General features: G+C 37.9%; 1 protein-coding gene across 3 annotated transcripts in view; it reads left to right on the plus strand.

Annotated features, from left to right (window-relative positions):
* The window catches only part of SLC25A12 (solute carrier family 25 member 12), an 80,766-nt gene that overhangs the window by 15,895 nt on the left and 50,470 nt on the right, over nt 1–14,401 (plus strand). For 2 of the 3 annotated variants that reach the window (XM_032771054.2, XM_032771052.2), the window contains exons 3-4: nt 4,737–4,879; nt 9,513–9,628. In XM_032771054.2, coding sequence (XP_032626945.1) covers nt 4,737–4,879; nt 9,513–9,628 — 259 coding nt within the window. Of the gene's footprint in view, nt 1–973; nt 1,031–2,989; nt 3,087–4,736; nt 4,880–9,512; nt 9,629–14,401 lie in introns of all 3 variants that reach the window. The other variant, XM_032771055.2, reaches the window with a different exon arrangement.

The following is a 14,401-nucleotide window of genomic DNA, read 5'->3' on the forward strand; positions in this document are numbered from 1 at the left end:
TTAAACATCCTGCAAAATGAACAACCCTCAAAAGATGTGTAGGGAGCTAATGTTTGTGTTTTTGTGTATTTACATATGTATAAGTAGGGTCAACAGTGTAATCAACAGTCCCTGTCTATGGTGTATTCTGATAATTCAAGGTCAAAAGAACATCCTATCATATAAATGAATTGTAAATATGGGACATCTCGATATTCATCTCTCCTTGAAATGTATTGTGAATGGTGGAGGAACAAGCAAATGGCCTTATGTTAATTCGTATAGCTAAGTATTGATGATGGATCTCCTTCAAAGTCATCCTAATTACCTTTTGTTCCCTGAGGAATTCCAACTTGTCAAAAGACATGAAATTGTATATTCTGTCATCTCAGGTCTGCTTAAGCTTCATCAGGGGAAGTTTGAGTCGCAAAACTGATGTCCCAGTTATGCTGGTACACCCTGAATATGATACTTGGAAATTGGACTGTGACCTATTAACTGAATTCTAAAGGAACTCTTTACAACTACAAAGCTCACCATCTCTACTATCAGACACAGAGTAGCCGTGTTAGTCTGGATCTGTAAAAAATAACAAAGAGTCCTGTGGCAACTTATAGACTAACAGATGTATTGGACTATAAGCTTTCATGGGTGAATAATGAGTCAGATGCATGTAATGGAAATTTCCAGAGGTAGGCCAGAATCAGTTTGGAGATAACAAGAATAATTCAATCAGAGAGGATGAAGACCTCTTCTAGCAGTTGAGGTGTGAACCTGAATCTTAAGAATTGAACTCTTGTCTGTATGTATATTGATTTTTTTAACCATACTCTTTTTCTCTCTTTTGTTTTTTAATAAATTTTAATTTAGTTAATAAGAATTGGCCGTAGTGTGTATTTGGGTAAGATCTGAAACATTCACAAATACCCCAAAGTCTGAAAATTATGTTATGAGTAAGTGTAGTATCACTTTTTAATATCTAATGCTTCTACAGGGATAGCAGTAGGGTCTGCATCCTGCCTTTGCAAGGGGATTGGACTAGACTGTCTAGGTATGGTCTGCCTCAGATTACTGTGGTCCTAAAACCAGGCATTTCCTCTCCTTTTTTTCTCCAAGAAGTTCTAGAATTATAAACATTAAAGGGATAATGTCAAGATTGTTAATGTGTCCTGGTCACTTGACTGAAGAGGGTGCACTATAAGGAGGAATCTACGGAGGCTCTAGTTTGCTTCTGTCAGGTTATAAATATGGACCTTAATTGGGTGAAGTTTGAACATCCTGTTATTCGTCAGCTACTTATGGGTTCCTGTTCTTCATGTTTGTATTTGGAGGAGATGGCAGTTTGTTTCGTTTTTGAGGAAAAACCTAGTTTTTTTTACTTGTTCTTTAAATCAAACTGACTGACATGCTTATGAATCAAGCTTTTACAAATTCAATTATACCTATTGGAATGATCTTTTATTAGTAATCTGAATAAAGACTTAATGAAAAGACTGGACACAAAGTGCTGTTCTGGAATTTGTGGGATCTTAGGCACTTGCCCTTCTTGAAGAAACACACTCACTGAGTCAATTTCTACATTGACATTACCTATAATTGAGCACTCTGATCTTATTTATTCAGTGTGCACTGGCAGACTGTTCTAGAAGACCCTCAGATTTTTGTAAATATTTCACAGTCTTGGGGCTTGTGAAAAATAGTTATTATTTTTATATTTAAATATGTTTGCTCAAGAACCATTGTGTAAAATAAGTGGTGGTCATAGGAAAGAGAATCAGTAGTCAAGTTCAGCTGGCTTGTAGTGGCTTGGTGAGCTGGGACATTTGGGTGGACTCCAAAATATAAACTTTAATTTCACAATAGCTAAAAACTTAGCTTTCAGATTCTGAACAAGTGCAGGGATGTTTTTCTGAGTCTGAACACAACCTGAAACAGAGCGCAGAGGCATGAACTGCCCCAACTTATCTCAGTACATGTTAACTCTAGAGCATAATTATAATTTGAATATCAATTCTGTTAATCTTCATTGATGCAAAAAAAAATGGCATCAGCTAACAATTATTCCTGGATACAGAATACGAAGAGGGATGATCATATGACTATCTGCATAATCTACTGAAAATGGCATCTTGTTTTGGCATCTCAAGCATGGACTTGCTTTGTAAGGGGAACTTGGGAAAGTAACAATACATTTTTCTCTGGATTAAAAACCTTAAAATGAATTCAACCTTAAATTTTTAAATATGGGAATCTAACTAAAATGGCAAAAGTGGTTACTAGAGATTAATAGGTGTTGGAAATAAGCAATTTAAGTGTCTTGTGTTTTGGGAATGCTGAAATATTATAAGGACACGGTAAGAGTAAATTTGACCTGAAATTCAGGTTTTGAGACAAAACAGTACTAATGTTTCCAGTCATCTCTCCCAGCAGTATTTGCCCTAATAAAACCAGAAAGTGAGGCCAAGTTATATGTATGTAGTGCAAGATATAAAGAAAGCAAATTACTAAACAGCATAAAGGGTGAAATGTAAACTTTTTAACTTTCTCAATTTTAATTGGAGTATTTTTTACAATTAAGTTTTAAGATGAGTACCTATAGACTATAGCTAAAATCGAACTAAACCTGATGAAGTGGGTATTCATCCACGAAAGCTCATGCTCCAAAACGTCTGTTAGTCTATAAGGTGCCACAGGATTCTCTGCTGCTTAAATCTAAACAGTTTTCTCCAGACACAGTTGTGTCCTACCCCATATTCATGGAGACAGATTCTATAAAGGCTTGCATAAAAATCCTCTCACTACAAATAGGAAAACATTCCAGCCTTAGAAATGTATGATTTTGGTTGAATATATCATACTGGTATGTAGGTTAATATGAGCATTTGAGCCCGTGAAAGGTAATGATGAATTCATATATGTGTGGCAGATTTTTTGGAAGTGTGACTAAAGGATAAGTTTTTAATTTCAGTATTTGTGATCTACCACTTTTCTTTTCTACTGTGTATATGAGAATCTTGGGTCAGAACTCAATACAGAGCAATCTGTGACGCGTAGCTGACTTCCATGAAGTCTGTGTAAGGTTTTCCTGGCTTACCTCACATTTTACTGTAAATATTTTAGACCTTTTTTTAAATTTACACTCCAAAATATTGAGTAACTTTTTTTGAAGAGTCAGCAAACTTGTTTTCCCTGGCAAAATCCTTTGGTACTTCCCTGGCTCTCCATGCTGTTTCAGTTTTTCCACACATTCATTCTCTGATCTTTCTCTGTTTGAAGTTAGTGGGGTTTTTAGATTTGAAATATTAAAATCTCTTGGGCACCACCCAGTTTTGTCTTTACAGCTGCTATCAGTGTAACTTTTTTCTTTTTTTTTTGCGGTCAGTTATTACTGTATTAAAATTTAAAAATAGAGGCTTTTCAACTCTGGATCTAAGAAAAAGGGAAGGAAGGATCTTTTTATTGATGATGTGGAGCCCAGAAGCTTGGACAGTCATCTTTCTGTATATTCTTACAAATAGATGCATTTGGTTTAATGCATAAAAAAAGAAGCTGCAACATCCATGCTTTACTCCCACCCACCCCCAAAAATGAAGCAACCTCTGGACAAAGTAGAAATGGGGTCCTTAGAAGTTGCTTTGAGTAATGCTTTTCTTTATATGTATGTTCACCAGAAGATGAGTCTCCCATGGGCACACAGGCTGCAGGACATGCCCATGGGGCAGAGGAGCTCCACCCACCCTTCCTGACCTTGGCTCAGTGTCCATGTCCCTGTCCGGCCGTGTCCCTCTCCTCCCAGTACCACACTCTGCTCCTCTGATTTCCGGCCCAGACCCACCCTTACGAGGCACACCTCCCATCTGACTCAGCCCCATGAGGCACCCTCCCAATGACTCATTCCCTCCCAGTCTGTAGATTTGGGGGACTCTGGCCATGGTTTGGTCCACCTGTGGTTACCCCCCTGGTGAAAAAGCGGTAAGATAAAAATCAGAATTGGTATTTTGGAATTCTGAAACAAAGTTTCTGGAACTGAAATGTTTTGGAAATTTTGATTGATGGGAAATTTCAGAAAGATTTTTTTTTTCTGATTTGAACTAAAAACAAATCTTGAAATCTTATAATTTTCCACAAACAAGAGATTTAAAGTTTTGACCAGTTCTAGATTCAACATGTTAATGTATTTTGCTTCCAAATCTGTCATACCACAGTAATGACTTTATAGTGTACATTACCACCAGTCCGCCTATTACCAGTACACAGCTATTGAAAATGGCTTAACAGTTCTGCATTTCCTATGATATTGTTGGTTTGTAAGGGTTAGATAGCCAAGTAAGGGATAAGACAGTCTTTCAAGGATTTGTTCCTAATCATTTTCTAATGACGATATTGAAAATGTAGCATGAAAATTATGGCCTTTTATAACTGTAACTGAGAAGTTATGTAGTTCTAATGGTTTGTCTGAATTTATGTAAATATACAAACATTTAAGCAAATTTGTAATCTGCTTTTTTGTTCAAGGATGTGGCAGGTACGTGAATCCATTGTTTGTTCCACAGACATAATCTGATTCGTTGTACGAAATGACTAGCCTGCTGACACTTCAACTGTTTGAATAGAAGCCCTAAATCACAAAGTAGTTATTATTCTATGCAGTGTTTCATAATTTTAAAATTGATATTTGACTAACTGTACTAATTCAATAACCGCTAATCTAATCAGCATCCAAATTATATTATTTTGTTTTCTCTCTTTTACTGTAGTATGCCACTGTTGAGAAAGATGGAGAGCATTACATGACACCAGGAGATTTTGTGCAGAGATACCTAGGACTATATACAGACCCAAATTATAATCCTAAAACCCTGCAACTATTGGCGGGAGTAGCAGATCAGACAAAGGATGGGTGAGAATTTTGCTTTCCATTACAAGCATATAATTGGTAAATGATTTAAATGATTTAGTATGTCTTCTGGTTACTTTATTGCCTTCTAAAACAATATCTTAGTATTTGTATTGCGCTGTATGAGCTTAATTGTTTACCTAAATAATGAGATTTTCTCATATTCAATAGATGATTTTATTTCAGATTAGTGAGACTATAGAGTATAACAAAGTATAACAGTTTGTAAGGTGCTTTAACTGAGGCGTTAACATAGTACTTGGTATTTGAAGAAGTTCGTTCAGGTCCTTGATCAACAACTATAGAGCCTTTAGCAGGCAAACTATGGCAAACGGGCTGGATCTGGCCTGCCAGCTGTTTTAATCCAGCCCTCGAGTTCCTGCTGGGAAGCGGGGTCTGGGGCTTGCCCCACTCCAGCCGGGGAGCAGGGTTGGGGGCTGCACCATGTGGCTCCCGGAAGCAGCTGCATGGCCCCCTTCCAGCGCTCCAGCGGGGCAGCAGGGTCAGAGGCCACTCCGTATGACTCCTGGAAGCACCGGGATGGCCCCCTTCCAGAGCTCCAGCTGGGGAGCAGGGTCGGGGCTGTGTCACATGGCTCTCGGAAGCAGCGGCACAGCCTCATTCCAGCTCCTACACGTAGGGGCAGCCAGGGGCCTCCGCTCTGCATGCTTCCCCCACCCCAACTGCCGCCCCTGCAGCTCCCATTGGCTGGAGCTGCAGAGGTGGTGCCTGTGGATGGGGCAGCGTGCAGAGCCACCTGGCTGCGCCTCAGTGTAGGAGCCGGAGAAGGGACATGCCGCTGCTTCTGGGTGCCACTTGAGGTAAGTGCCACCCAGAGCCTGCACCCCTGAGCCTCTCCCCATGCCCCAAGCTCTTGCCCCAGCCCTGATCTCCCTCCCACCCTCCGAACCCCTCAGTCCCAGTCCAGAGCACCCTTATGCACCCCAACCGCCTCATCCCGAGCCCCACCCCAGAGCCCACATCCCCAGCTGGAGCCTGTACCCCTTCAAGCACCCCAACCCCCTGCCCCAGCTCTGATCCCCCTCTGAACCCCTTCATCCCAGCCCGGAGCACCCTCCTACACTCCAAACTCCTCATCCGCAGCCACACCCCAGAGCCCACACCCCCAACCGGAGCCCTTACCGCCCCTGCACTCCACTCCCCCACCCCAGCCCAGAGCCCTCACCCGCACCCTGAACTCCCAATTTCTGGCCCCACCCCGGAGCCTGCACCCCAACCAGAGCCCTCATCTCTTCCTGCACCCCAACTCCAATTTTGTGAGCATTCATGGCCTGCCATACAATTTCTATTCCCAGATGTGGCCCTCAGGGCAAAAACTTTGCCCTGGTCTTTAGTATTTATAATTAAGCACAGCTTGGAAAAATAGAAAAGATGTCATTTAATTTCTGTAGTGTGTGGTCTTTATAATACCTCTCTGCCACCATTCACATACTGGTGAAACCACTAAGCACCTCTTGGCAAGAGAGACACCAAACACTTTTTATGTAGGAAGAAAAATATAACCTAATCAAGATAAGGTTATATGGCACAGAGTTTTTTAATCATTGCTTATCCTTGTTTATAAATTGCTCTCTGAAACTGTTTCACAAAGTGCCCAGTCTTCTAAAATGTATGTTATTTTTTTAACCTACTCTGTTCCAAAGTAGCCTTGCCTGCCTGCTCTTCTCCACTGCTGCATTTAGGCATCTAGGTTTGGCACTGTATTGTAGCAAGAAGCATGGATGTTGTTAAAGTAGAGCCAAGAGGTTAAGAAGCATCAGAGCAGTGGTCAAAAATACCATCAGAGAGGAGTGGGCATTTGGTAGAGAAGAGATGGAAGGCTGCTATTAAAATAGAATACAATCTATTTTTTATAGATAAATTTCATTTATTTGAAAGTGAAAGCCTCTTATTTTTCTTGGTTCTGTAAGTGTAAATCTGACCCTGGATAGTACTTAGATGTTTTTTGTTTTCCTTTATTGTAGTATTTTAGAATATTTTATTTTATATTTCAAGGACCCTGATCAAAAAGGTTTGGCATCTGCACTTGATAAATAAAATTATCTTTCTATGAAATGCATATAATTTGTGTTAAATAGCGAAGATAGAATTTACTCTTTTTTCTATAGTTACAAAATGTTTGTTAAATAAGATTGCAGCATTTCTCCTTGGACTTTTAGGAGGTATTTGATAACCCAAAGAAGTTGCATTACTGTCTCTGACATATGGATGTAATGGGATGTATCACCAGCAATATAGGTGAAGATACATATCTTTTTGAAATCATGATCAGTAAACAAGCAAATCTGTAATATTTTGCTTTCTCCCACAACTGTTGGTCATCTTTTAGAAGTGTGTTTATTTGAAGAGTGGTTTTATAAAAGGATCTTTTGTACAGTTAGGAATCAAGAGTGTCTTTCACTTCTTATAGCAGACCCTGAGACTGAAAAATTGCTGGTTTTCTGCCACTTTCTGTTTTGCGTGTAGCTTTTTGTTTGGACAGTATTGTTCAGAGTGAGATCAGTGTATTCATGCAGGCGATAAAATATCATGAAATAATGTGTAACTTACTATCCAGAGTTTGGATTTTTACAGAGGCAGAAGAAATTGGAAGGTGGCCAACGTATTTGAGCATTAACTTGTCCAGTCTTAGTTTGCCTTCCCAGTTTTTGAGCATTTCTTTGCTCATTGGTAATGGTCATTTTAGCACCCGCCATGAGTAAAGGCTGATATTACCAGCCTTATATGCCAACTGTAAAGAAGCAAAAACAAAACCACATGATGGAATAAGTGTAGTTTACATATATTGATCATGAAATCTGTTGCTTAAAATTCAGAAGAGCAAGTACTTATAATATCTTATTATTCCACCTTCGCTAGTGTTTGGATTTTTGCAGTTGAGAGCTTTCATATTAAAATATTCTCAAAATATGAATAGGACTAGTAAAATATGGTTTAAATGTTGATTGGTATTTACAGATTACTGCAATATTCTCTTTTTTATTCACTTACTGTTTCATTTTTATGAGGGTTGAGCCTGCTTTCCAGAATATGACAATCTACACCTTGGAAAATGAGCTCTCTGGTTAATTTTTGCAAAGTGCAGAGTGAAGCATGCTGCATAGTAGAGGGAAAAAGTTATCTCTAAAATCTGTTTTAGATTATTTAACAGGATACAAAAATGTGATTAAAATAATCTTGCTTGCATAAAACTAATCTTTTTTCAAATTTACTTGTAGTTATTTTAACATTCTTTTTGGATGCTTTCTTTAATAATTCTTCTCTTCCACTCAAAATAAAAGCAATTAATGTTGTGTGCTTGAGATTGTTAGCTGAAAAGGTCTAGAAAAGTGTTTCTTTTCTCTTCTTGTTGCCATCATCCAAAATTGGTGGGAAATAGGAGTTGGATTTATTTAGGAGTCCTGGGTTCAGATCTTAAGAGTCACAAATGAAAATACATTTGGTTTTGTCCCAGTTTATAGTTCTGATTCAGACGAAGAATACTGTTTCTTCTGATCAGTAGTCTCAGTTCAGGAAAACACATAACTAAAATAGGATTTTTGGCCAAGATTAAGTTGCATTTTCAGAATTATATGAAACAATTCACACAGCAACAGACTGCTGCATGCTTAATGCCAGAGTGTTATTTCCTCACAGTTAAAAACACAAAATTCATCTAGAAATGAATGTGATTAGGGAACAGAAAAAATAAGGATATGATTAAATATCATATTTGCTTGTGAGAGACGTCTGAAATAGTAATTTGGTGTTATAAATAACTTTTTTGTTCAAAAGTAGAAGTTATTAGCAAAATAGGATGATGTGAATTGCAACTTAAATGTGAAGTTTTAGTTGTACAATTAAAAATAAAATGACTTTATGCATTATATGCAAATAACTGATGATGTGATGAGGAACTATTATTGTGTGATCTGGAATACAAAATATTTGGATGCAGTTCATTTTTGTGGTTTAAATTTATTTTGGAGATTACGATGAAATAAAAAAACCTAACTGATGTTAAAATAAAGTAGATAAAGAAATTAATGATTGAATGTGAATAAAATGGGCTTTGTGCTATACTACAACTATTTTTTCTAGACACATGCTAATCTGAAAATCAGAACTGTTGCAGTTATACACGTTTTGCTTGCTTAATTTGAAAAGTAGTGTATTATTTCAGTGTTCCTAAAGGAATTTCAAAGCGTGTTCATATTCTGCATTTTGTGAGGAAAATCTCATTTTTATCTGTATGTTGGTTCATAAAAAATCCAACTTTTTCTAGTACAGCATGTGGCAACCCTCCAAATTTCACTTCAGCAGAAATGCTTTGTTACTTGACACTTTGTGAGTTCAAGTAGAACAGCACTTGAAAAATAATTATGAAGTATTAAATACTAGGTTCGTACTGAGACTTCTGTTCACAGATCTGAATGCAATTGGAAACTGAGTCACAGGGGCTGTGACTTCCCTAAGGGCACACAGCACATTTGTTTCCATTTTTAACATAGAATCAGGTTTCTTGACACCTATTCTTAATCTCTGGATTGTGAAGCCTTCTAAATTATCAAACCCCAGCCTTCATGGCCCTTGTGAATATCTTTTAGAGCCTTTAACTTCTGTTTTTCCTTTGTAGGTTGATCTCCTATCAAGAATTTTTGGCATTTGAGTCAGTTTTGTGTACTCCGGATGCAATGTTCATTGTTGCTTTTCAGTTGTTTGACAAGAGTGGCAATGGAGAAGTGACATTTGGTAAGAATACTCACAAAAAGCACTTTAACAGATTAAGGTCAATAGTACAGATAGCAAGAATTGCCCAGACTCCCTGGAAATCTGATTGGAAATGTATATTGTTCAGCACATACAGTACTGATTTCCTAAAAGGATATATATAGGTAACAACATTGTTTTCATTTTTTCAAAGTGTTGGTTAGAACACAAGTGTAAGAAATCCAAAAATGTAATTACTATATTTTGTTGAATCATTGACTCTTACACATTCCTAAAATAGGCGGTGCAAAACTTGCTTGTGCAGGACTATCCTGAAACACAGTGAACTATGGATACTAATTCCTTCATTCCTTCATTTCAGGATCTCCATGTACCTCCTTTGGAGAACTGTTACTACATTTATTGATAAGATAATAGGGGTTGGAGGTAGAAATGTTCTAATTCATGTTCTAGAAATCCCGATTCAATTTTCCTATTTTAGGGACAAATTCTACTCTATCTGATATGGGTATAACTCCTGAGCTGAAGCCATGTAAATATGAGTGGAATTTGGCTTTTAGACTTCTATTGTTCCAGTCTAATTTTTATCATTGATTAAGAACTGAACTGAACAGGACTCTGTAGGTGAAAGATTTTCATTTAATCATGTTACTGAACAGATAAAGGCTTACTGGTTATAATAGATTGTAGATTTGTTATTTAATGTTAAGTTAAAATGTATATTTAGATTAGAAAATATTTAATGCTGAGAATTTTAATAAATGGAGTGAGAAATGTTAATTTTATCCAAAAGAATAAAGCTTTCAATAAAGATAATGCAATTTATGCTTGGATTTGTAGCCACTTACTGTCTGTATCAGCAGTTTCTGAATATTTTTGCACCAATTTTTGAGTGGTGATGAAGCTCAAATCATGCATTATACTTTTTTTGTCAGAAAAAGGCCCTATGATATTACTTGAATCATTACTTGTATAAACTGACTTGATTAACAAACGGGGGAAAATATTAAGCACTCAGGGTCCGCCACATCCTAAAGAGAAATAGTATGTAAGAACTTTGTAAAAAGAAACAGTAAATTCAAGTACTAGGTAGCAGTCAGATTGACAAAGCAATCCATTAAATTAATTGTCGCCAAAAAAAGTGATGATGCCCCGATTTCTCACAAACGTACATTAGCATAGTCAAGTTGAAACAGTTGGTTCCAAAAATGAGTTAAAAGTAATTTCACAGAGTACCTGTGCCCCTGTGTCCCCCTCTGCCAATTTTGGTGGTTTTATGATCAGAGCTTCCTATTGTTAAATTGTGTTTTCCCTCTTCTGTTGCTGCATTAAAGGATCACAAAACAAGGGAAACTGACTAGACACAAAGTGTTGTGAGATGGACAAGGTAATGCGTAAAATTAGATACAAATGGTCTTCTTACAATTATTATAAGATTAGTTGTAAAATACAACTAAAACCAACCTTTCAGATAGAATTGGGATTTTTAAGGTGGTATTCCTTTTAATAGCAAAGTGCTGTAGGCAGGGCCAGCTCCAGGCCCCAGCACTTCAAGCACATGCTTGGGGCGGCATGCCGCGGGGGGCGCTCTGCAGCTTGCCGGGAGGGCGGCAGGTGGCTTTGGTGGACCTCCCGCAGGCGTGCCTGCGGAGGGTCCGCTGGTCCCGCGGCTCCGGTGGAGCAGCTGCAGGCACGCCTGCAGGAGGTCCACCGGAGCTGCGGGACCAGCGGACCCTCCGCAGCCACATCTGCGAGAGATCCACCGGAGCCGCGGAACCGGTGAGCGGCAAAGGTTCCCTCACGGCGTGCCGCCGTGCTTGGGGCGGCGAAATGGCTAGAGCCGGCCCTGACTGTAGGGAAGTTTTATACTACTGCCTCCAGTTCATTACTTTTACAAAATATACCATAGTGCAATTGCTAGTATATTTTATAGTTAGTAGTGTACTGTGAAATGTATTAATTCTTTATAATATATGTTTTGTGGTGTAGTACCCCTGACTTTCTTTTCTTACTTGCTTGGCAGTTTCCCTTGGCAATTTACCGATATGTAAAATGACATACTTACTCATAAGTGTAGAGTATGGGGGAAATATAAAGCACTATATAATTTCATATGAAATACTCACATTTGCTAATCAGCAGTTGGTCTCAAATCACTTTTGTGAATTAAGGAGATGCTTCTGTACTGGTTTATTTCTGGGCTCCCACTCCCCCCCCCATCACATATGTATCAGACAGTAGGTTAGCTTCATATGAGTGCAGGAGACAATTTCAGTTATGTCCAATTAGGAAACTCTCCAAAGACCTCACGAGATGAGATCATGGTGAAGTGTGATATTTCCATTTTGGCTCTTTGCTTCAAAGAATCTTACAAGACATTTACTTCTTGTGGGGTGAAGGGAGGAAGTCAGTTTTCTTTGGTTTGTAATTTTTGACCTTAGCCAATCAGAAGTGAGAATAAACGAAGCTATTACCCATTGCTTGACCTAAAATACACACACTTAATTGTGGCATATTGTGTATATTAATCTGTGTAATGTACAAGGTTCTATGCGTGTGTATCATGTCCCGTGTGTATAAATATTTATAATGCAGAGAATTATTAGAAATTATACTGAAATGGAATGGAGCTAGTCAACTAGAGCGCACGATTGGTAGACAGTTGTAGAACTGGAACTGCGGTTACATTTCAACAACACAATAGGTAGATTCCTTCACTCTGTTTTTTTTTCTCCCCCTTAGGCTTGACCCTGCATATATACCCATGACAAATGTGGCCATCTCGGCATCTTGCTGTTTTTCTTGCCCTCTGTCTGTCACTCTTCTACTCTTGCTAGCTCTTGATAAAACGTTTGTGCTCTACTCCCAATGAGTAACTTGTTTGTTAAAATCTCAGAGAGGACCAGGGTAACAGCTTTATGTTTATATGGAAACTATTTGTCAGAACGATTGATTAGTTATCAGTGGATAACGTATGTGAGATTGTACATTACTAAGAATGGTCTAAAATCTAAATTTAGTGAAATAAAAGAAAAATGGGGGAAACGGTTTGCAGTCAATACGTAGCTGAACAAGTAACAACCTCATTTAAACCATTCATTTCTGTTTCAATCTTGGCTGTAATAGAAAGAAAACAATTTTTGAGAAAGGGATTTAGCATCTCTTAATGATAAACATGCTAAGGATTTGCGAAATCACAGTTCACCTTTAGAATACTTTCAAGTGAGGGCTTTTCCTAATCAGGTAATTATAAGATCCTGGTTTGTTTGTTTGTTTTGTTTTTTTTAACCTTCATTGATGATGTCTACTTCATTGATGATAAACCATCTTAACTTTAAAAGAAGTATTTAAAATAAGATATAAAACAAATGCTACAAAGCTGAGAGAATTTTACAGATTTTTTTCTATACATGTTTAGTTGAACTGAAATTGGGTTAGAGTAAACGTTCATATTGGGTAGTTTTTGCCTTTCACCTCTGTCTTCTGAGATAAGCCAAACAACTGTGGCTTTGCTTGATGCTAAGCAGATAATCCCCATCCTGGAGGGTAAAAAGTAGTAGAACCCATGATTGCCAAGACTGCTTAAAATTTCTCTAGAAATAGGTATTTGACTGGAAATCAAAGGATTCATCTTGAACTTGTCAACTGGATAAACTTTAAACTGATCTGGATTGTGTCACTTAACTGGTGTTTACAAGTCCAAGCACTTTCTTCCAATTTTTAACCTTTTCATGCAGCGGCTACAACAGCCATTCTCTGAAACCATGAAATGTTTCAGAGACTAATTTTTAGTTAAACACCTGAGCTAACTTAAAATCTTGTAGCTCTGAAGAGCAGAAGAACAGATAAAATAACCAAAATTGTATACTGTTTTAGAGTTTTCCTGTTTGTGATTTCCCAGTGTTCAGTTTTCAAATTCTTTTGGAGCAAGTTAAAAGGTATTTGGATACCTGTAGGCTGACTAATGCAAAGCATTTAAATATTGTTGCTCAGAGCAAAAAAAAGACTATCTCCTAATCTCTTATGAAAGCACTTACAAAAGCTCTGTCTATACTGTTATAGATGAGTGGGATTATTAACCAAATTTCTGATTTAAACCAGTGAATTTACTCCAACAAATGTAATAAATTACTCCTTGGGAAAGAGACGGTTAAATCTTCCTTAAAAGTGAGAAACAGTAGAGGTTTTGAGAGTGTTGGAGGATGGGGAGGAGATGAGGAAGAGTGAGTGAGAGGTAGCTGAGAACACTTCAGTATAACTATTTTCCTATTTTGCCAGCCCCAAATGCTCAAAAATCATGAGTCGAGCTCTAAAACTAACTCATAAGACTGGACAAAAAAAACCCAAACTTTAAATACAACACAGCAACACACCTTCATGTTAAATTTAGTGTACATTTATTACCTAACCTGCGGTTGGTTTCTGTTTAACATGGTATCGTAGGTACATGCAGTGAATATGGGAACATGATGGATCCATCAGTACCTTTTAGTTACGATAATCCTGCTAGTTTCTGTGAAATTAGAAATGGCGCCCTTCCTCTTTTTGGTCCTTCTGTATGGTTTCCTCTTTAATCTATCTTCTATCCCTCTACCCTTTCTCCTCTCCAGTCTCACAATTAGAACCACTCAGCATAATCTGTTATCGATAGGTGAGAGGTACCCATTCAGTTTTAATAGTAAATAGTTTAAAATTCAGGGACAGTTCTTGAATCTTCATCAGAGTGTTAATTTACAGAACAGGAGCTCAGTAGCAGAGGAAGCAGTAACTTCTAAGTGTTCATTTACACAGAAA

This window comes from Chelonoidis abingdonii, chromosome 10 (assembly GCF_003597395.2).
Source record: "Chelonoidis abingdonii isolate Lonesome George chromosome 10, CheloAbing_2.0, whole genome shotgun sequence".
Classification (NCBI taxonomy): Eukaryota; Metazoa; Chordata; order Testudines; family Testudinidae; genus Chelonoidis; species Chelonoidis abingdonii.